Source organism: Salmo trutta, chromosome 25, assembly GCF_901001165.1.
Source record: "Salmo trutta chromosome 25, fSalTru1.1, whole genome shotgun sequence".
Lineage (NCBI taxonomy): Eukaryota > Metazoa > Chordata > Actinopteri > Salmoniformes > Salmonidae > Salmo > Salmo trutta.
Genome location: NC_042981.1, coordinates 28,449,118 through 28,472,112, shown reverse-complemented (window position 1 = coordinate 28,472,112; position 22,995 = coordinate 28,449,118). Strand labels below are relative to the sequence as shown.

The following is a 22,995-nucleotide window of genomic DNA, read 5'->3' as shown; positions in this document are numbered from 1 at the left end:
GCCCAGTGATGTAACCACATATCATCTAAAGTGCTGAATCTCCCTTCGCCACCCGGCGTGACATGCAATTCCTCCAAATTTATTCATGTTTGTTCTGATTCCCAGAAATAAATAATAATAACAGCTACTGTCTGATCTCCAACATACTTCAAGCCGACTATTATTTATACTCAGAGAAGCTGGACAATAGGAATACTGTACTGTACAAGCATTTTATTTGAGATATTGTTCAATTGAATTCCAAGCTGTGGAAACAGGCCATGATCGAGCTCCTTTCAGGCTGCTCTCTGTTATTAAACGCAGTTCAACAGGTGGTCCATAGATGGAGCTCTTCTCATTAGAATACATTACATTAGGTTAATAGCCTGTCCTCATGTTACTGTGTCCCTGTCCTTCATCTCACATGGAGTGTCGGTCAGAGCCAGAGAGAGGAGAAAGCTACCTTTACCTGTCCTTGAGCAGCACAAACTGGTTAAAAACATATGATCCACACCTAACTGGGGGGCCTAAAATGATTTCTCCCTTAAATGGATATTGTGGCCATATTAATAGTTGTATTCCTTTTTCTTACTTAACAGACTGGACCCCTTGTGAGTGTCAAACCACAAACCACTGTGTTCCCTGGAGCAGTATTACTTCATTTAGCTATCCTGGGAAATATAATTACTGTAATGATTAGAGGATTGTGTAATACTTCCTCTGTTTTACCTTATCACCCTTCCCCTCCCACACACACACACACACACACACACACACACACACACACACACACACACACACACACACACACACACACACACACACACACACACACACACACACACACACACACACACGGAAAGGAAACATGGTTTATGAGCCAGTAAAGTTTTAAAAAGCAGTCAGTTTGTCTCCATGTCTGGGGCCAAATGTCAGCATAACCATCTCTAGCATCTTAGAGCATGGAGCTAGCTGAAGGAGAAAGAATTATATTACCGGAATGACTTTGTGTTGTTTTTGTTTTTCATTTTACACTGGGGCAATCCTCATTCACTCGCTCTCCAGTATGATGACGCATGTATCATGTAGCGCAGCTGTGCCACCCTTCTAGCCATATCACCACAGAACAGTTACTGAGTCAATCAGGTCTATCCAAATATGACCATGCACATTACATGTCGCCGCTGCAGACAGACACTAAGGACAAGGTCCATACACCGATTAAATCCCTTATTGGGATTTCCTCAGTCATTTGTTCTCTGACCGTTCTCATTAGCTGTGTAGTGATAGTGTTAATTCCAGTGAAAAGTGTCCCAAAATACCTGCCGATATATGAGCTTTAACTACACAAAGACAATAGTCCAGCCCTGCAGCTTTATCTTGATGGCATTGGTGGATATCAGGAACTGACATAGGTCTCTTTTGTGTATCACATGGTATATTCTAGATTGACAATGGAAAAGACACATTGTACAATGTCTTGTTATAAATATATATCTGAAGAGCACTGTGACATATTTTTCCCTTTAACACTAAGAAAACATTGAGACAAAGAGAATGTGGTTTCTTATTCCTGAATGAATGAATTTAGAACTCATTTTTAAAGGATATTTTACATACAAACATAATGCGTTGAACCCTTTTTTTAGAGTACTAGTTAAATATTAGTTAGAGGCAAATACTGTACACTTTTATCAGAAAAGACTCATCATTGTGTAGGATTTGTCTACATGTAATTACACCAAGACTTTAATAAGGCTTGAAAAGGCTTCCTAAATGGCTTTAGTTCCATAACACATCAGTGGTAGCATCTGTACATGTGTGTATGTATGTGTGTGTATGTGTATATGTGTGTATGTGTGTACAGTGTTTGTGTGTGCATCTGTGCGTGCATGTGTGCATGTCTGTGTGTGTTTATTAGGTCTCTGTGTGATTGAGAGCAAGGTCAAAGAGACATAAGGGGGGGTCGGGGTGGGGGGGGGGGGGGAGTGGTGAGCTGGGGGGGGGGGGGGTTGCTACCATACCGTACCATGCCCAAGACCATACCCACACATACGGACACCATATTGAAATGATCAAATGGACTGCATTGTGTTGCTTGCTGCCCCATTTGCGGTCCCCTTCTCTCTTTGTGATATACAGACGTGCACTGTGAAGGAGGGCCGGGGACGTCTAACCTCCCCCTGTTCTAAAATGAAATGAATCGACTCTTATTTATTTACTGCATGTTTTGCACTCATCCCATAACACTGTAAATTACCTGCATGGTCAAGGCTCCTTTCTCAGGCAAGGAGAGAAGGGAGGAAAGGACATCAAATATGTCATCTATATGGTATTTAATTCAGGAATCACATATGATCTGTCAATTTCCATATATCATGGTTTATAAGTCATATTTTAAATACAAAATCCCGTTTATGAATATAAACATTTGAATTAGGAGCGGTCATATGTGCTCTAAGAGGTACAATATGCCTGTAGGCTCCAGACAATGTACCATGCCAATATTTATAAGATTTCTATGTCTCGTAAGAGGATAAGGAACGGGTGATTTTCATCCTATGTTTTAGGCAATTGATCACGATCATCTATTTCCTTAGTTCAAATGTATTCTTATCCTCTCCTTACATGTTTAACACTTAAACCTCCTTAGATAGAAATGGTAGGAAATGTAAGTAAATAGATTCTAAGATACTATACTTTTTGTCTTTGACCTGCAATATTTTCACCCTCCTTTTTGTACACAAAGGAAATCTGAGCAGCAACACACAGTACTTTTATTTAGCTAAAAACGCCTTAAAACTTTTTTTTGATATCAGAAACCAAAAGGCGTTGGGAAGAGGGTAGGGGGACCAGAGAGAATGAGACTGAGCTGCAAAGGGGAAGGGAAAGGGAGGATAGACAGTATGTATGTGTGTTTGCAGAAAGAATTCCACAGCAGCCAGGGCTATTCTCCCGGGATTGGACCTGGTCTCTCCATGTTCGCCAGAATAAGCAGGGGCCTCCTCCATTATGGCATACAAGTGCCTTTCCTTTAAGGCCAGGGGAGATTTCTAACCTTTGGTTGACATGCAGAAAAGGTCACGTTCATCCCTGGCTTCTCCCCGTAATTTACTCCTAACCACTTTACTCTCTGGCTGGGGCTCTGAGGGAGCCTGAACTCTGCCTGCAAGTCCCACTGAAACTGAAGAAACTAAAGTCCCCACTACTGCCACTGAGAGAGTCATATGGTCACAACAAACACATGCATGAACAGGTGATGTTCTTTATATCTCAAAATAAATATATTAGAACAATGCAAAGATCTTGCTGAGTAAGGATTGGTTCTAATTTGCTTAATTAAAATGTGTTTATGTATAGGGCCTATACACAACGCATGTAATTGAGTACGATATTTCATTTAAACAAACCCTTTGCATATTTAAATTGAAAAAATATGAATACATGTTTAATTTGGGTTTTGGGTAATGGTGAAAATATTATAATTCATTTTCATCTGAAAATATAATGGAAGAGACATAACAAATATTGTTAAAAATATTGTATTTCAAGGAAAACACGCATGACAATACTAAGCAAAAGTGTAGCAATACTATACTACAATTAGCATGTAATATGCTCAAGTGTGCTTGCACACATTCATCAAACTAATGTCTTTATCTAGCTGTAAGTGTACACATTTACAGTAGTGGTCTTTAATGTCAGGGTGATTGTGTTCAATTCCTGTGAAGTGAGCACACACTCTGTGTAACTGAGTTTTTCTCCATTTGATGGACTGATTCATGTTTATCTGATCTCCTTATCTACCATCATTATTTCCAAACCAGTGGCTAAATTGGAAAAGCCCATAAGAACGTGTGAATACATGGCAGAGGCAATAAAATAGAACAGAAGGAGAAGTCCCACCACACAGCAGAGCTTTGCTTTGGCAGTAGAAGATAGACTACACAGATAGCAGAGGATATTTCTACTCCCCCACAGCACCATTGAACCACACAAATAAAGATGCAGCCAGCCATATAAATCTCAAAGGAATGATCAACACTTCAGGTGGGGTTATCTACAGTGTGTTTGTGTGTGTGTGTGTGTGTGTGTGTGTGTGCCTCAATTGTTATTGTTTTAGATGATAAATAATAAAAAGGTGAATTTTTATGCAATGATTTTGTGCTGTGCACTTCCATTGTAGTGGGCCAGTGGAGTCCCTGTTATATGGACGTGTGGTAGCCTGCTTCTCTCTTCTGAGGCCTGTTGTCGTTTTCCCCTCTGTCTGCTCCCTGAGGACCATTGCTCAGGGGATTTTTAGGGATCACTTCATTTCTATGGTATTGATCAGCTCAAATGACAGGGCCATTCAGGCAGCTCTCTCCAATTGGTGTGAATGACCTCAGTGAGCGCTCTATCCAGGAACCATATCAGCTCACAGGATGCACTCGACTGGTGTGGCACTTTTTAAATACAGGCTCCAGAATGGGCTATGTTTTCAATTGAGTGGGGTGGGACTATGCATGTGTGTGTGTGCGTGTGTGTGTGTGTATGCATCTGTGTGTGTATGTGTGTGTGTTTGTGTGTGACACCTGAGTGGATGTTCAGGAACACAGTCCTGGATGCTGGTTCATTGAGGGACATGAGGTATGCACAACAGCTTGATCCCCCTGCTTCCCATGCATTAAATGGAGAGCAGAGTAGATGTGTAACCTGATAAATGCACTTAAAACAGTGAAGATGGACAGGGAGTGGAGGAAATCTCAGACGGGCTGTAGCCCAGTCTGCCTGCTAGGCAGTTAGAGGCTATTGATTAGCCACACAGAGTCCAAAGGAGGGCCAGAGGTGTTGGCTTCCTGGGTCGTCTTATGCTTGAGTAACAGGTATAATGTGTGAGCAATTCACCAAAATCTTGACAATGAGAAAATTATAAATTTTTTAGGTTAGATATTGTTTTATGTATTGCACTGCAGTATATCAGAAAAATCAGATACAAGGTACACCTGAGGGGCTCTGTACAGCATGTGTACAGCATATTGGGCTACAGATGGGTGATGGTGGAGCAAGTGTTTATTCAGGCACAGGGGATGGAGCCATGCCAGGCTAAAAGGGCAGGGGGGTCTAGTGGTCCAGGATTGGTCAATCTTGATGGTGAGCTTTTTCCCTGAAAAGAGGACGCTATATTTAACACAGTACTACAGTAGTTGACCCTACTTTTGGAGGTACATTTTGCAGTGACGTAACAGTTCTCTGTACATTGTGCTGTCGGAGACACTAATACCCTCAGGTTGTGAAATATGTCCCGCTCCTGTTATCACAAATGGAGCAATAAATAAACACACAAAAACCAGTCTGACAGTAAGATCAACCGTAGCGTACAGAGCAGCTGAGGACTCAAATGAAGAGAAAGAGGAAGCGAGAGGAATAAAGAAAATTAGACAGGGTGAGCGGAGACTGAGAGAGGGAGAGAAAGAGGGAGAGAGATAAAGAGAGAGAGGGAGGAGGGGAGAGGAAGAGAGGAAGAGAGGAAGAGAGGGAGAGAGAGAGCGAGAGATGGTGGCCCATGCTCTATATCTGTGCCACAAGTTCTCCTGGGTATTTGCGTGCTCCGTTTTCATCCTAAGTGTAATTTGAGCCTTTGGTTGATGCAAAGTGTGTGCAGCAGGTCTGTTCAAATCCAATCACTCACACTGACGTGTAATCCTTTCCCTCCCCATCATCAGTATTGTAATGAATAATGAAACACACTTAAGCAATACACAGCCGTCATACACCTGCGATGGAGATTGCATTCTGATGAGATGCGTGGTAGACCTAATGAAAGGTGTTTTTACTTGTCAATGGCTGGCTGGATGTAAAGCTGACTGTTACCAGTTGAGAGGGAGCTGTACAGCTTGGGATATCTGGAGAGCCTGGAGGATCCTCATGTAGCATGAAAATACCATTACTCTTAATGTACCCATTACATCTCAGATATGTACACAGTATGTGTAGGAGCTACCAGACCCCATGGCGACAGAGAGAATACACCCCCCCCGTCTATTCTTTCCATTCTTCCTTCAGTCCACCTAAAGCCACCGTCACCGCGGCACTGTCTGGTGTCTTCTAACACTGTCGTTTCAACATGGAGGATTATTACAATTAATTGGTTAGCGAGACATTATTTCAAAAAAGGAAATTGCCTCTTATAATTATATAGAGCAGGGAATACTCAAGTCCCAGGAACCTCAGCTTCCTGAAATGATGGATCCAACTCCCCTCCCCTCCCATCCCAGTCCCCCCCCCCCCCCCCCCCTTCCCCTGTAGTGCTAGCGTGTCTGCCTGTTTTCTGTGACGGAAGCATTTTCTATGGTTCACATCCACAGCTCCTGGTCTGGCTCAGTGGAGGCTGGGGCTGTTAGCTCATCTGCCCGTCGCCGGTGGCCAGTCCCGGTGTCTGCTGGGACTGCTGCTCTCTGCTCTCACGTTCTTGAACTCACAGCATTAAGTCAATCACAATCTGAGTGTCTGTAAACCCTGTGGACGAGCAGCATGCTAGTGTCTCTGCAGATTGGGTAAATACACTGAGGGGAGGATGGAGTTAGGGTTAAGGTTACTCTGCAAGCTGAATGAGTAAGTAGCCTAGCCTAGCCTAGCCTAGACGTGACAGAGTAAAACATGGATGAAGGCCAAATGTCATACAGCACATGGTTGATACATAGAAATAGATGTATTCTGTCTGATCCTCTTTCTGAGTCTAATGATATTATTAATAAAGATGAGCCCTCATCTTCACAAATGTGACTTTATAAATGCACTATTTCTCAATACTACTATGTGATTATTATTATTATATATATTTGTTTACCTTTATTTAACTAGGCAAGTCAGAACAAATTCTTATTTCAACAACGGCCTTCCCCGGCTAAACCCGGACGACGCTTGGCCAATTGTGCGCCTCCCTATGGGACTCCAAATCACAGCCGGATGTGATACAGTCTGGATTCAAACCAGGGACTGTAGTGATGCCTCTTGCACTGAGATGCAGTGCCTTAGACCGCTGCGCCACTCTGGAGGTTTGCTTGGGCTCTTTTAACATCACAACATAATCACCAGTGTAGTGGGATAAGAAATGAATCACAGACTTCTGGGAGTTATTTAATTATTTGTTCCTTTTAGGAAATCAAAACATAAAAGTTACACAGATATTGATGATTTAACAATCTGAGATATCAATGTACACTGTTGCCAAATGATATAATTCACACCATAAATATTTATATGTAGGAGCAGGAAATCATTTAAAGTACCTGTTCCTTACTGCAATTTTATCATCAAGGGACCAATTCTGACACACTGATGTTAATAAAAACATGTACCCGCTTCATAACCAAAATGGGTGTCACACCCACTGATGGCCAACTCATGAGGTCACCGTTAAGCATGCTGTACCTTTACAAACAGATATATGGATGGTAGAGACTACTGGTGACCACAATTACAAATATCTTGGCAGGAGCATTTCTAGACAATACATCTTTGATAGAAACATGGACGGCTCAGGTATGTTTCAATACAGTCTTGATGATGATGATGATGAAGAGTAAGTCTTGAAATCAAACGTATCGACAATAGTGATGAGGTAGTAGTCAGCAGGACGCTGCATACTTTACTTTATATTTAACTGTTGTAACTCGGCAAACCTACTGTATAGGCTACTGTCCAGGAACTATTGACATTCAGATATATACACATTATATAGGACCAGGGTTTGAATGTAAGACGTGAAGCATTGAGAGGAAGTGCCTGGAGTTTACGTTGCATCGTGTTGGGTGGGAATTTTGCGTCATTACAAAAAGTTCTTAGGCTAAACTGTTTGATGTGTGTAATCTGTACTTGTCCATTAAAACACTTGTATTTTACAGCCGAGCAAAGAAAATATAGTTGTGATATTTATTTTTGATTAGAGGTATTTTGAGTAATATTGAAATGTTAATCAAATTGTCCCAAATCTTAGTAAAAGCATGCTTTCAGCATGGTTTCAGTCAGAATTGGTCCTTGTATTGCACAACAGTAAAATAACTCACGTTACATTGTCCCCCTCCAAAGTGGAGCCTGTTAAGTAGACAGCGGCTAGTTCAAGTTGGATGATTAGGTGCTGGGGTGTGTAGTCAACCTCCATTAAGTGGCCAATCAGGCTGCAGTAAAAGAGGGTGCTGCTGGATTAACACTGGCCAATGATATTACAAGCAGAGTGGCGACCATCCCGTCTGCAATGTCAGGGATTCATTTGATCACAGTATCATATTGTGACAGTGCCACAATTTATCACTTCACATAAATCACGTCAGCACTATAATCATCCACCTCCCACCACATTCTCTCCCTTTGAGAACAAAGAGCAGCATGGGTCTACAGTACTGAACTACAGGTCCCAGCATGCACCATGGAGGACGACCTGCCTACACACAGGGAGAATGGAGCCCCTCTACTCACTTTCCCACCAGAGATCACACCTTGTATAGACACACTGTGGGACTGGTGCTACCCTTTGAAACGTGCTGACACTTTGTTGTCTGCATGGCTTCTCACAAGAGGAGCACCTTCAGGGGGTGAATTGCCATCTTTAAGAATGCCTGTCTGTCTCCTGGCCTATTGGGAGGTGTTAGACCACAGCTACTGTGTGAACATGGAGTCAAGCAGCGCTCCACGTGTCTACTGTACTCCTGGAGGGAGGCAGAGCAGCACAGCAGAGAGCAGGCAGACAGCTACAGCAATAACCTCCTTCTGGGTTAAAAATACCCCCAGTCAGTGTGAAGCTCTAGCTACCAACACATCACTGCACTGCACCTGCCATTCACCTCCGTTTGGATGGAGCTCCATAAAGGCAGCCCCAGCTATAAAAAGACCGGCAGCTTCTAAAATGGTGATGGCAGATGCTGGGTACCTTGCGCCCTGTGTGTGGGAGGATTCTGCCATGGGCTTAAAGGACCCTAAATAGAGTGTTTGACATATGGGCTTCTGATTGTTTGAACATGGAATCTCCTGGACTTCTGCCACTCAGCATAAATCCTTTGATACCTCCGCCCCAAACCCACTCATCATCTTTCACCCTGCCCAAATCAGGTCATTCGCTCAGTTGCCAAGAGGCAATTTCCATCGGCTTGAACAATGACCAAATGTGGGGTTTGAGATAGAGCACCATTGACAACAACATCTGCAGAGGAGAAACATCTACATTGCCGGGACACACACTCACACATATGGGTCTTATAGTGACAGACAGACTGACTGACTGACTGACTGACTGACAGACAGACAGACAGACAGACAGACAGACAGACAGACAGACAGACAGACAGACAGACAGACAGACAGACAGACAGACAGACAGACAGACAGACAGACAGACAGACAGACAGACAGACAGACAGACAGACAGACAGACAGACAGACAGCAGCATTGTGAAGGAGAGGGTAGTGGAGGTTTAACATGGCTTGGCCACGGCACGGCTCCCTTTATTGCTGAGTTACTACAGAATAAGACGACTGACTACCTGCCTACGCTAGTTTGGTTAAACATGTCATGTGACCAGTTTGTCTTCTTCCTGTCTGAGACAGATCCATACCACACGGCTCACTGCTCTGAAGAGGTATATTCAAGGGCATTTAGATCAATAGAGCTCACATTTAGGTAACTGATTTTATTATTTCTTTCTTTTTTTCTTTTCCCCAAGAAGGAGAACGAGAGAAAATGGCCATCGGGTTCACCAGACTTAACTGTACACTCAGTTTTCCATTATTAATAAATATATACATGTCCTGGTCAAGTCCAGGAGGTGAAATAACTGTTGGACAAGTGAGTCTGTTCATAGTGGTTGCCATGTGTGTTGTCACCAGAACACATTTGGAGATGTCTTGAGGTTCTGACTAGAAACCATGTTAATCAAGAGCCCGCAATGATTCCTTCTGAAGATATAGAGAGGGGGAGATCCTTCACATACAGTATGACCACAGACCATAAACAAAACAAAATTATTACTGTACATAGTATTTCTTATATATTTTAAATTAATCTGCATCATTTTATATTTATACTTATAACCAAGTTTTGCATTTGTTCTTCTTTATTTTAATTTTTTTAATGTCTGGGGTCCAAAGGGGTGGAGAACAAGAGAGGTCAGTCTGTCTCCTGTCTCAGTCAGCAGGGTGTCCCTCTCCTGTCCTGAGTCCCTTCTGCCCATGTCTCTCTGTCCCCATCACCTTCACAGGGGGCACCTGCTCCTCCATCAGACCTTGGCCTCCAGCATCTCCAGGAAGAGTTTGTGCATGGGCACCTTGCCCTGCACTTTGATGCTGTAAAAGTGCTGCACGGCCTTGGTGGCGGTCTGGCGCAGCAGGGGCAGGGTCATGAGCAGCTTGCCTGCCCGCCGGGGGTCCTCCTGGTGCTGGCTGCTTTCGTAGTCCTGAAGAGCCTCGTGGAGCGCATCCTGGAGCTTCTGCACCGCCTCCACGTCCTCTATATGCATGGAGTCTGGAGAGGAGAGGGAGGGACAGGGTCAGTGAGAGAGGGCTCTTCAACATGAGTCTTATGTTACTATCTTCAGAGATACAATCACAACACAAACCATTGCTCGATATATTGAAATGTAAAGCAGTTCTGTAAACAGTAACACATCATCTCAATTGTATTTTTACTAAAGTAAAACATGGCTGGGCCGGGACTACTGATCTATCAGTGGAGTCAGCTATGGGACACGTTATCAGCATAATTAACAATGTGACAAGATAAACAACAGAATGTAAAGAAAAACACAAAGCTTAATGTCTTTTTTTTTTGCCTGGCGCCCTGGGTTTGATTTTCATATGGCCTTTGACCAACGAGACTGAAAATCAATGTAATCCTGCTGATTCCTGGAGCACACAATGGAATGAATAGCAGCCAAACCCCAGTGAATGATCACACATTAAACACATCACTGTTCAAAAGGACTGTTTTCTTATAAACACTCCATCAGGGAATCGGACGGTGTAAACTAGCTTCAATAAGGAAATTATACTTCCTTCACATTTTGATTCATTTCCTCCCTCCTCTCCCACAGAAACATCTAGATCAAATAATGAGTGGAATGAAAGTATATACTATTGTACATTTGATTACATTATCATTGGACTGTCAGTGCTTAAGCTAGCTGGAAACCATATTTTGACTGATTGATTATCATTCAAAATGTATTCTATAAATTGTGATCCAACCTGTGTAACTACATGTATGTAGGCATACTGTAACAGTGAAACTGAATCAACAACAACCCCCATGTGTCTCATATGGACTCTTTAGCCCACAACCTCCCTGACCTTCTTTCAGTCTCAGAGGCGGGTTCTCTCTCTGACTCATTGCAGTCACTCTCTCTCTCTCTGGTGTGCCGTGGTGTTCTGCATTGTTCATGACTCCTTCATCCATGTGCAGAATGTTTCAACACTTTTCATTTTTCTCTCTCTCCCTCTCTGCCTCCCACTCCCACTCTCTCTTTGCTTCACCCCTCTCTCTCTCTCTCTCTCTCTCTCTCTCTCTCTCTCTCTCTCTCTCTCTCTCTCTCTCTCTCTCTCTCTCTCTCCTCTCTCTCTCTCTCTCTCAGGGATAGACTAGGGTTGTGGTTATCTCAGTGGTTAACCAGTGTCTGGTACTCGTGAGACGGCGTGTCATTGGTCGCCTGACTCGTCTCACCTTGGCGGTGCATATTTCACCACGCGGGACAATAAAAGGCAAACAGATTTCAGACTTCATCCTAAATTCATTGACTGGAACAACTGTAAGCCCAAGACCTTGAGACATTTCTCACCCTGACGCTTTCCAATCCACAGCGGTAAACGGAAGTAGGTCGTGAATGGGGGGGTGAGCAGAATAGAAGAACAAAAGGGAAAATCACCAGGAACTCAGAGAGCTAACTGACTACTGTATCTCCTGTTTGTGTCAAACAGGATCAGTCAGTGATAAACAGGATATTAGGAAATATAGACAAGTCACTGACAAATTATTAGCAATTAAATGCATTTTAATTACAGTGATAAATCATAGAACTAATAAATGTATCAGAGACATTAGTGTGTGTGTGTGTCTTTGATATTTGAGCTATTACAGTGATCTGATCCCAAGAGTGAGTGAGCATAGGGGACAAAGGTCTCAGGGTGAAGTGCAGGCAAGAAGGGAAGAAAAAGAGAACAATAGTCAGAGAGAGAGAGATAGATAGAGAGAGAAGGGTAGATAGAGTGAGAGAGAGAGAGAGGGATATATATATATATATATAGAGAGAGAGAGATAGATAGATAGATAAAGAGAGAGAGGGATAGAGTGAGATAGAGATTGAGAGAGAGAGGGAGAGAGATAGAGGGATAGATAGAGAGAGAGAGAGGGATAGAGAAAGAGAGAGAGAGAGGGATAGATAGAGAGAGAGAGAGAGAGAGAGAGAGAGGGATAGAGAAAGAGAGAGAGAGGAGAGAGAGAGAGAGAGAGAGGGATAGAGAAAGAGAGAGAGAGGGATAGAGAAAGAGAGAGAGAGAGGGATAGAGAAAGAGAGAGAGAGGGATAGAGAAAGAGAGAGAGAGAGGGATAGAGAAAGAGAGAGAGAGGGATAGAGAAAGAGAGAGAGGGATAGAGAAAGAGAGAGAGAGAGAGAGAGAGAGAGAGAGAGAGAGAGAGAGAGAGAGAGAGAGAGAGGGATAGATAGATAGATAGAGAGATAGAGAGAGAGAGAGAGAGAGGGATAGATAGAGAAAGAGAGAGAGAGCAGCATGTAGGCTTTGGAGGAGGGAATGGTTTTAAAAAAACAACTTTGAAGAAACAATTTCCTTGCAATCCATCAGAGAGCCCACGTCGATCCCATTGATAAACTGCTAATTACAAAATCAATCGCTATGAATTTTCACAGCTGTCAGACAGAGGGGCTCCCGAGAGAGGAATCTCACAGAAACCTTGCTCAAACGTTCCGGACAGCCCCCTCCCCACCCCGACACAAGGCCTCACTCCCTCCCCCGCCTTCCACACCTCACCTGCCCCACCCCCCAACAAAGCTCTGCCGTGTGAAAGCAAAGCCCACCATCAGCATTTTCATTTGTCAGCCTGACAAAAAAAGAGAAAGCACGCCCGTGGTCCAGCCAGGCATTGATCAGAGAGGGACAAGCCCTGCCTTCTCAAAAGCAGCCTGTCGATACGAGTGTACCGTCTTTGCATTGGAACAAACGAGACCCATCACTCCCTGATACTCATTCCATTCGACTTAACACATTTTATTGACAGGCCTTGTGCTCCTAATGAAATGCTAAATTTATCTCCCATGGCTGGCGTGCCCTGCAGCTACTGTTATGGAGATAGAGAGGGATGGATGGAGAAATATCACAACATGGAAGGTTTTCAATTAAAAGCTCAGTCCTTCCCTCCTTCCCTATCTCTCTCACTCCAAACTAAAGGGTAAAGTCAACAACTCTACTTTAAACCCTGACATTACATTTTGGTCATAGATATAGAAATGTAAACTTAACATATTAAATTCATGTATATTAATGTAATGGAGAATATTAACAAATACAAATGATGAACCATTGTTATCACAAGTAAGATAATATTCCAATACAAAATTTGAAGCAGTTTTCTGGATTTGTGCAATGTAAATAGAATTTTAGTTTTTAAATTTAAAAGAACCCCATAAGGAACACTAACATAATTTTTGATGTGGTGGCAAAAGTGTTTTAAAAATTCAGAACAAATTTAATAGTAATAGTTTGTTCATTTGAAACTAACACTTGCTCTAGATTTGATATATGAACGTTTTTTGAGATTAATGAAACGTTTCCTAAAATGTATAAATACTAGATTTATTCATAAAATGACAACAAAAAGCAAAAAAAAGTCCCAATTATTATTACTGACTACATGTGTATATTGTTTGTGATTGCCCATTTTACAATATCCTATTGTCCATAAAATACTGAAAAATCATACTGTGATTTTCAAAACATATTTTTTGTTTGTTGCATAAATACAATATCACCTTAAATTAGGAATTTTATATATATTTTTTATGATTTTGTTATTTTTGTACCTTTTTTAACTACATTAGGCAAGTCAGTTAAGAACAAATTCTTATTTACAATGATGGCCTACCAAAAGGCAAAAGGCCTCCTGCGGGGTTGGGGGCTGGGATAAAAAATATATATACTAGGACAAAACACACATCCTGACAAAAGAGACACCATAACACCACATAAAGAGAGACCTAAGACAACAACATAGGATGGCAGAAACACATAACAACACAGCATGGTAGCAACACAACATGACAACAACATGGTAGCAACACAACCCGGTACAAATATTATTGGGCACAGACAACAGCACAAAGGGCAAAAAGGTAGAGACAACAATACATCACGCGAAGCAGTCACAACTGTCAGTAATAGTGTCATGATTGAGTCTTTGACTGAAGAGATGGAGATAAGACTGTCCAGTTTGAGTGTTTTTGCAGCTCGTTCCAGTTGCTAGGTGCAGTGAACTGAAAAGAGGAGCAACCCAGGGATGTGTGTGCTTTGGGGACCTTTAACAGAATGTGACTGGCAGAACAGGTGTTGTATGTGGAGGATGAGGGCTGCAGTAGGTATCTCAGATAGGGGGGAGTGAGGCCTAAGAGGGTTTTATCAAAAAGCATCAACCAGTGGGTCTTGCGACGGGGATACAGAGATGACAAGTTTACAGAGGAGTATAGAGTGCAGCGATGTGTCCTATAAGGAGCATTTGTGGCAAACCTGACGGCCAAATGGTAATGAACATGTAGCCACTCAAGAGCACCCTTACCTGCCTATCTATAAATTACATCTCTGTAATCTAGCATGGGTAGGATGGTCATCTGAATCAGGGTTAGTTTGGCAGCTGGGATGAAACAGGAGCGATTAAGATAGAGGAAACAAAGTCTAGATTTAACCTCAGCCTGCAGCTTTGATATGTGCTGAGAGAAGGACAGTCTAACGTCTAGCCATACTCCCAAGTACTTGTATGCGATGACTACCTCCAGCTCTAAACCCTCAGAGGTAGTAATCACACCGGTGGGGAGAGGGGCATTCTTCTTACCACAAGACCTTTGTTTTGGAGGTGTTCAGAACAAGTTTAAGGGCAGAGAAAGCTTGTTGGACACTAAGGAAGCTTTGTTGTAGAGCGTATAACACAAAATCCGGGGAGGGGCCAGCTGAGTACAAGACTGTATCATCTACATATAAATGGATGAGAGAGCTTCCTACTGCCTGAGCTATGTTGTTGATTTAAATTGAGAAGAGCATGGGGCCTAGGATTGAGCCTTGGGGTACTCCTTTGGTGACAGGCAGTAGCTGAGACAGCAGATGTTCTCACTTTATACACTGGCCTAGCATACCAGGCCAAAGACACCTCAGAGGCACCAATACTCCTTAGCCGGCCCACAAGAATGGAATGGTCTACTGTATCAAAAGTTAGTTGCATTAGAAGGGGTGGGAGATGAGGAAATGTTGGAAGGGCAAGGAGGCATGGCTGAGTCAAATAGGAATCCTGACTTAATGAAGTGGTGATTAAAGAGCTCCTTGTCAGTAACAACTAGAGCACGATATATCAGTGAATATATCAGAATTTTTATTAGCTAAAAATGCCAACATCGGTATCGGCCCAATATCTAGTTTAACACCAATGTTAAAAACCGATGTCAAAGCTACCGTGCATAACTATATAACGTAGGTACATGACGTAATAACGCCACGTAAAATTTGGCGCTACACGTGCAACACAGCATTCCTAACTTAGACCATACAATGTCTGCTGTGTGGATTGAGTAGTCAACAAGTCGAGTAGTCATTTGAAAGAGTAAGACAATTTCAGCGAGACAACTCAAAGGCGAAATCCATTAAAGCCAAGATAATGGAATTCATTGCCCTTGACAATCAACCGTTCTCTGGACTACTGGTCCAGCACCGGTACACACTACCAAGTGCTCTATTTTTCAGATGTTGCCCTACCGGACTTACACAGTAATAGCTTCACAGCTATTAGCTTCACTACATACATACTATGGAAGGCCGTTTGGGTGTTTGCGTGTCAAAAAATATACAGTAGCACTGTCAAAGCTGTACAAAAAAGTCTGCAAACAAGCAAACACCGGCCACAAACGATGTGTTTACAATACCGCGTTGGTAATAAAGCATAATTTCTTCGACTGCAACTTCTGGGGTAGCTAGTTTTAGCTTGGTACCTAGCTAGCACCAATACAACAAGCCTGAAAAGAATGACCAGTAGTAACTGCAGTCATTTTCATTATTCTTAGCAATGATTTATGAATCCTTGTGAGTAAGTATTAGCTAGGTTTCCACTTGTTGTTTGCCGATTGAAATTGAACTTCAGTTCATGAAAATAAATAGCTAGCCAGCTACTTAACCCTTTTGCCCAAAGCTAACGTTAAAAGCAGTCAGCTAGCGTCATCTAGCTAGTGATGCTCGACCGGACCGGGGTATGTGTTGTGAAGCTAGCCACAATAAGGATTAGGCACAATAGTGGAATAGGTGGCTTGCCTTCAAAATAAATGAAAAAAATGAATACAAATAGTAGAATTATGCCATACTTGTATTTTGAAGGCTAACCGCAAAGTCCACTGTTGTGGCTAATTCTTATTGTGGCTAGAACTGTCTTATAAATTAGGATTATTTTAGATGAGGACGCCTAGCTATATACAGTTGAAGTCAGAGGTTTACATACACCTTAGCCAAATACATTTAAACTCAGTTTTTCACAATTCCTGACATTTAATCCCCGTAAAAATTCCCTGTCTCAGGTCAGTTAGGACCACCACTTTATTTTAAGAATGTGAAATGTCAGAATAATAGTAGTAGAGAGAATGATTTATTTCAGCTTTTATTTCTTTCATCACATTCCCAGTGGGTCAGAAGTTTACATACACTCAATTGGTATTTGGTAGCATTGCCTTTAAATTGTTTAACTTGGGTCAAATGTTTCGGGTAGCCTTCCACAAGCTTCCCACAATAAGTTGGGTGAATTTTGGCCCAATACTCCTGACAGAGCTGGTGTAACTGAGTCAGGTTTGTAGGCCTCCTTGCTCGCACACACTTTTTCAGTTCTGCCCACAAATGTTCTATAGGACTGAGGTCAGGGATTTGGCCACTCCAATACCTTGACTTTGTTGTCCTTAAGCCATTTTGCGACAACTTTGGAAGTATGCTTGGGGTCATTGTCCATTTGGAAGACCCATTTGCGACCAAGCTTTAACTTCCTGACTGATGTCTTGAGATGTTGCTTCAATATATCCACATGATTTTCCTCCCTCATGATGCCATCTATTTTGTGAAGTGCACCAGTCCCTCCTGCAGCCATGCACCCCCACAACATGATGCTGTCACCCACGTGCTTCACGGTTGGGATGGTGTTCTTCGGCTTGCAAGCCTCCCCCTTTTCCTCCAAACATAACGATGGTCATTATGGCCAAACTGTTCTATTTTGGTTTCATCAGACCAGAGGACATTTCTCCAAAAAGTACGATATTTGTCCCCATGTGCAGTTGCAAACCGTAGTCTGGCTTTTTTATGGTGGTTTTGGAGCAGTGCCTTCTTCCTTGCTGAGCGTCATTTCAGGTTATGTCGATATAGGACTCGTTTTACTGTGGATATAGATACTTTTGCACCGGTTTCCTCTAGCATCTTCACAAGGTCCTTTGCTGTTCTGGGATTGATTTGCACTTTTTGCAGCAAAGTACATTCATCTCTAGGAGACAGAATGTGTCTCCTTCCTGAGCAGTATGACAGCTGCGTGGTCCCATGGTGTTTATACTTGCGTACTATTGTTTGTACAGATGAACGTGGTACCTTCAGGTGTTTGGAAATTGCTCCCAAGGATGAACCAGACTTGTGGAGGTGTACAATTTTTTTGTCTGAGGTCTTAGCTGATTTCTTTTGATTTTCACATGATGTCAAGCAAAGAGGCACTGAGTTTGAAGGTAAGCCTTGAAATACATCCACAGGTACACCTCCAATTGACTCAAATGATGTCAATTAGCCTATCAGAAGCTTCTAAAGTCATGACATAATTTTCTGGAATTTTCCAAGCTGTTTAAAGGCCCAGTCAACTTAGTGTATGTAAACTTCTGACCCACTGGAATTGTGATACAGTGATTTATAAGTGAAATAATCTGTCTGTAAACAATTGTTGTAAAAATGACTTGTGTCATGCACAAAGTAGATGTCTTAACCGACTTGCCAAAGCTATAGTTTGTTAACAAGAAATTTGTGGAGTGGTTGAAAAACAAGTTTTAATGACTCCAACGTAAGCTTATGTAAACTTCCGACTTCAACTGTACATCATCAACATTAAGGGACATGGACAGCTGTGGGGAGGAGGGTTTATTCTCCAGGTCTTTCCAGAACTTCCTGGGGTTAGACCCACAGAGAGAGAACTGCTCCTTAAAGTAACTAACTTTGGCCTTCCAGATAGCCTGAGTGCACTTATTTCTCATTTGCCTGAACGAGAGCCAGTCAGCCTGAATATGCCGAGCCTTTAGCCAAATGGAATTCTTGAGGTGGAGTAACTCTGCCAGATCACGGTCAAACCAGGGGCTGAACCTGTTTTTAATTCAAAATGTCTTTATGGGAGCATGTTTGTTAACAATACCACTGAAAATATAAAAAAAAAAGGTCCAAGCGTCTTCGACAGAGGTGATCAAGCTGATTCTATACCAATTTACAGAGGCCAGGTCATGAAGGAAGGCCTGCTCATTAAATATGTTTAGCAACCGTCTATGACAAATCAGGACAGGTCGTTTCACTGAGCAGCCATTACGAACACAGGCTATAAAACAGTGATCACTAAGATCATTACAGAAAACACCAGACTGATACCTATCAGGATTATTTGTCAGGATAACATCAAGGAGAGCAGCCTTTTCTGGGTGTTTGGAGTCATACCTTGTGGGATTGGTAATAATCTGAGAAAGATTTAGGGAGTCCCATTGCTTTAGGACTTGGTCAGGTGGTTTAAGCATGTCCCAGTTTAGGTCACCTAGCAGGACAAATTCAGACTTAGTGTAAGGGGCAATCATTGTTTACATCAATTGTTCTTTCAATATTGCATCAATTACAAATCCTTGTAAAGAATGTAATATCCAGATATTCACCTATCATCCCTGTTTGCCATTTTATTTACGCTCTATACTGAGTATATTGTCCTACCTGAGTTGGCGAGAGCGATGGCCTTGAGGGTAACAAACTCCTCCTTCTCCACCTTCAGCTTCTTGTACTTGCGAACGAGCTGCAGGATGGACACGTAGAGGTCGAGCAGGCCCGTGAGCCGCGAGTGTTCCTCGTCCATGATGTAGTCCTCTGCATACACCAGCTCGTCCTCGTAGGGCAGCGAGCGGAACACGATGCTCAGGATCAGGATCTCCATCCAGGCGCTCTGGAGTAGGCTCATCTGGTCTGCCAGGGACAGTGTGGAGAAGCCTGAGGAGACAGAAGAGAATCGTTACCTGCACTACAATGCACTGGCACTCATATCATTTTGTGTTTGTATGTGTGTGTGTGTGTGTGTGTTTGTATGTGTGTGTGTGTGTGTTTTATTGTGTTTTTGTATGTGTGTGTGTGTGCGTGCGTGTGTGTGTGAAAGAGTGGGTATTTCCAGCTCCTGCTTTGCCCTTAAGATGAAATAGAAAACAGTGAAAAAGAATCAAACGGGCTCTTTATATTCACACTTTGTCAATAGATCAATGCAATTATCTCAAATAAAGGGTGAACTATTAAAAGAACATCAACAAGTTAACAACGCCACTCTGATTATTTTAATCAAAACACTGTGAAGCCGAAGATGTACTGTCCACTTTCAAGGTCTTTTCTCATGGACAGATCTGATCAGTAACCAAAACATGAGTTGTTGGTTTCACCCCGGCTGACTACACTACATGCCTCGGCACATGTTAGCAGGAGAGGTGTTTAATTTTAAATGCACTCTAGAAGGTCCTCTCTGAAATGGGTGTCACAGCACTCCAGTGGGCTTTACTGTAAGTGAAGACAGTAAATCGGTGCAAAGGTCTGGGAGACACAAAGCCGTCTGGTCAGCCCTTGTTTCCTGTCACACTGCTATTGGTGGGATTAGCACTGAGACAGATCCTCATTGGAAGGGTCGAGGACATGACACACACTCAGTGCCGCGCTGGGGGAGGTAATGAAAACGTACACACAACACACACATGCACGCTCGCACACACGCACACACACACACACACACAGCGAGGGGTCATGGGAGCCACCCTGCCCTAAAGGCCTGCTTAAAAAAAGAAGAAAATAATGATGTTTTATTGTCACATACACCGGATAGGTGCAGAAATCCTGTCCCCATTCCTGACAGCAGCTGGATGAGATGAAGTTGTCTGGATCACTGCAATTTCACCCTTCTAACATAGCAGCACCCATTGAAAATTCTGAATTAAAAAAATATATATATATTGACAAAATTGACAAAAGTAGTGCACTGGGCCTTTAATAGTCCTGTATTAGCGGACTGATATAGCCGATATACCCCCCTACTCCCCCCCAAAATATATATATACTGATATACCCCCCCAAAACAAATCGCAGCACCCCCACACGTATGCCTTCAAACACACAGGATGCTACTGCTACCTCTACATATGGACAAAGAAACAACCATCCACACAGATTCTCTGAAGATGAGGTGAGGGAATTCAGACAAATTAAAAGGAGAAAGAGGATGTGGACAGAAGAGAGGAACAGATAGCCATCTCATCCCTTTTCCCCCTTACTACCCTTCAGTGGTCAATAAACTGGGCGCATCCCCTCCTCCCCCACAATCCCTCCTGTCCTGGTCTAGCGGGCCCACGGCGCCCCATTCTGACAACATTTTAGCCCTCTCCGACGTCGCCTGATTAAAATGATTGCTTTTACAAGTTTACTGTTGCAATACTATCTTCTCCCAGGTGATTAAGAGGCGATAGATTACAATATTGACCAGGCCGCTCACCACACCTCCTCCAGATGTTTTCTCTTAAATATAAATTATATCATTGGGACAGAGTTCCAGGGTGATGTTTATCTCCCCAGCCCTGACACTGTGGTGGACACACACACATACGGGTGAGAAAGAGGGAGAGAGGAAGAGAGACAGATAAAGAGAGAGGGGGGATAGAAACAGAAGGAAAAACAGATAGAGAGATAGAGAGAGAGAGAGAGAGAGAGAGAGAGAGAGAGAGAGAGGAAAGGGGCTACCTGAGAGTTCAATTTCCCTTATCGTAGTGATGACCACAGCAGGGGAGAGCTGGAGGATACATTCATTAACAGATTGCGATCGTAATGTGAGGGCCTTCACAATGCGAAGGGGAATCAATAGTCAGTAGAATGGAGGCTGATCAAACAGAGACGGAGACAGAGACAGGTGCAGGGCCCAGGGCAGGGCAGGGCAGGGCAACCCGGGTGGCCAGGGGTATGTGAACCACAAACAGGACCAGCAAAATACAGACACTTTACCAAATCTACTAGGAGCACATATTCATATCATTGTAGGAGGAAGCCACAAGTCCAGGTTAGTGCAGGTTCCTGTGCAACCACACCTCAGAATGCATTATAAATCCCTGTCTGCACTGGAGTAGGCGTACCTTGCCATTAGTGAGACAGAATCTGGACTGACCGCAAGGAAATTGTCACGCAAGTGTAGACAAGGTGCAGCCTGATTGCTGCGTCAGGTTGGCATTGCAATCACAGCCCAAGCTTTGTGCACACTTTTAATGCCAAGGAGGACTCAAGCGGAACAAACACCTTGCCCTCAATGTGACAGCACAGGGAAAGAACTTGTTCTAGATTTGTACGAGAGAATGCAGAATTCCTCTGTTATACCAGACACCTCTCAGCAATATGCACACACTGAACACAGCAGCCTGCAATTACGTTTGACGTTAAAAGTCCTTGAATTGAATCTGGTGTTGTGAGATGGAGAGGAGGTGTTTTCCCCCTGCTCTGTCTCTCTTCAGGGCCTAAATTATGGCTCCAAATGGAATCTCGTGTCGTTGCCTTGCCGTTTTCCACTCAATTTAATCGAGTAATGAAGTGACTTGCCGACTCCGCAGGTCACATGGCACTCTGGCCGCCGCGCTCCAAAGGCGGCCCGGTTAAGTGCCGTCGGAGTGGGTGATTTCCTCTAATGAAATATCAATATTTACATCTTCATTTCCACACCACTGCCTTGGTGGGATTTGACCAAACATGACACAATATTGACCAAATCTGAAAGAACTGTCTGTGTGGTTGAAGGCCCTTTTCCACTCGGCTGCTGAGTCCACTGGGTGAGTAAGCTAGCAGAGGGCAAGAAAGGCATTTCTGAGATCTTTATTTATTTTATTATTTGATTAAGGAAGCTTTCAAATAGGGAATTGTGAAGTTATGAGAGAATAGTGCTTTAACATTAGAACATTTGAATTACATTACAATGTAGTATTTCTTTGATCCACTAAACACAAGGGAACTTCAACATACAGTTTGTTTTAGTGAATCATCTAAGCTGTATCACAATTGAACCACAATGTACCTTCTCCTTACATGTGGACAAGAGGTCCCCAGGAGAAATGTCTCTCCCTGGGATTACAGAGGGTGACAGATAGACATGTGGTGGCTGTGAACAGGGAACATGTTCTCTTCTCGCCTCTTGTCCAGACACTGAAGACCATGACTGATTTCAACAGTAGACTAATTCACTTCATGCCGCAGCTGTGTTCTTACAAGGAGCCCTGTCCTTGGCTTGGCATAGTATAAAATCACACCAGTTTGTTGCTTGTGTTTATGGAGCTCAATAAACACGGCCACTTGAAATGGTTTCAACAACATTGACAAGCTTGGCCGGTCTCTCTAGCTGATAAAGGCAAATCTAGAATAGGGTTTCACTGCCATATTTTGTATAAATCACATATGAGAGTCATAACACAGGAATAAATCTGTTTTCCTTGGCAGATCATTTCCCTCAGCTTGTCCTGATCTGCT

The 22,995-nt window shown here is 42.9% G+C and overlaps 1 protein-coding gene across 5 annotated transcripts in view; it reads right to left on the bottom strand.

Moving 5' to 3' along the window:
* Window positions 1-7,085: 7,085 nt before the first annotated feature.
* The window catches only part of esrrb (estrogen-related receptor beta), a 68,358-nt gene continuing 52,448 nt past the window's right edge, over window positions 7,086-22,995 (bottom strand). For all 5 annotated transcript variants that reach the window (XM_029713534.1, XM_029713535.1, XM_029713532.1 and 2 more), the window contains 2 exons: window positions 19,186-19,455; window positions 7,086-10,474 (listed from right to left, as the gene is read on the bottom strand). In XM_029713534.1, coding sequence (XP_029569394.1) covers window positions 10,230-10,474; window positions 19,186-19,455 — 515 coding nt within the window. In that variant the 3' untranslated portion in view covers window positions 7,086-10,229. The remainder of the gene's footprint in view (window positions 10,475-19,185; window positions 19,456-22,995) is intronic.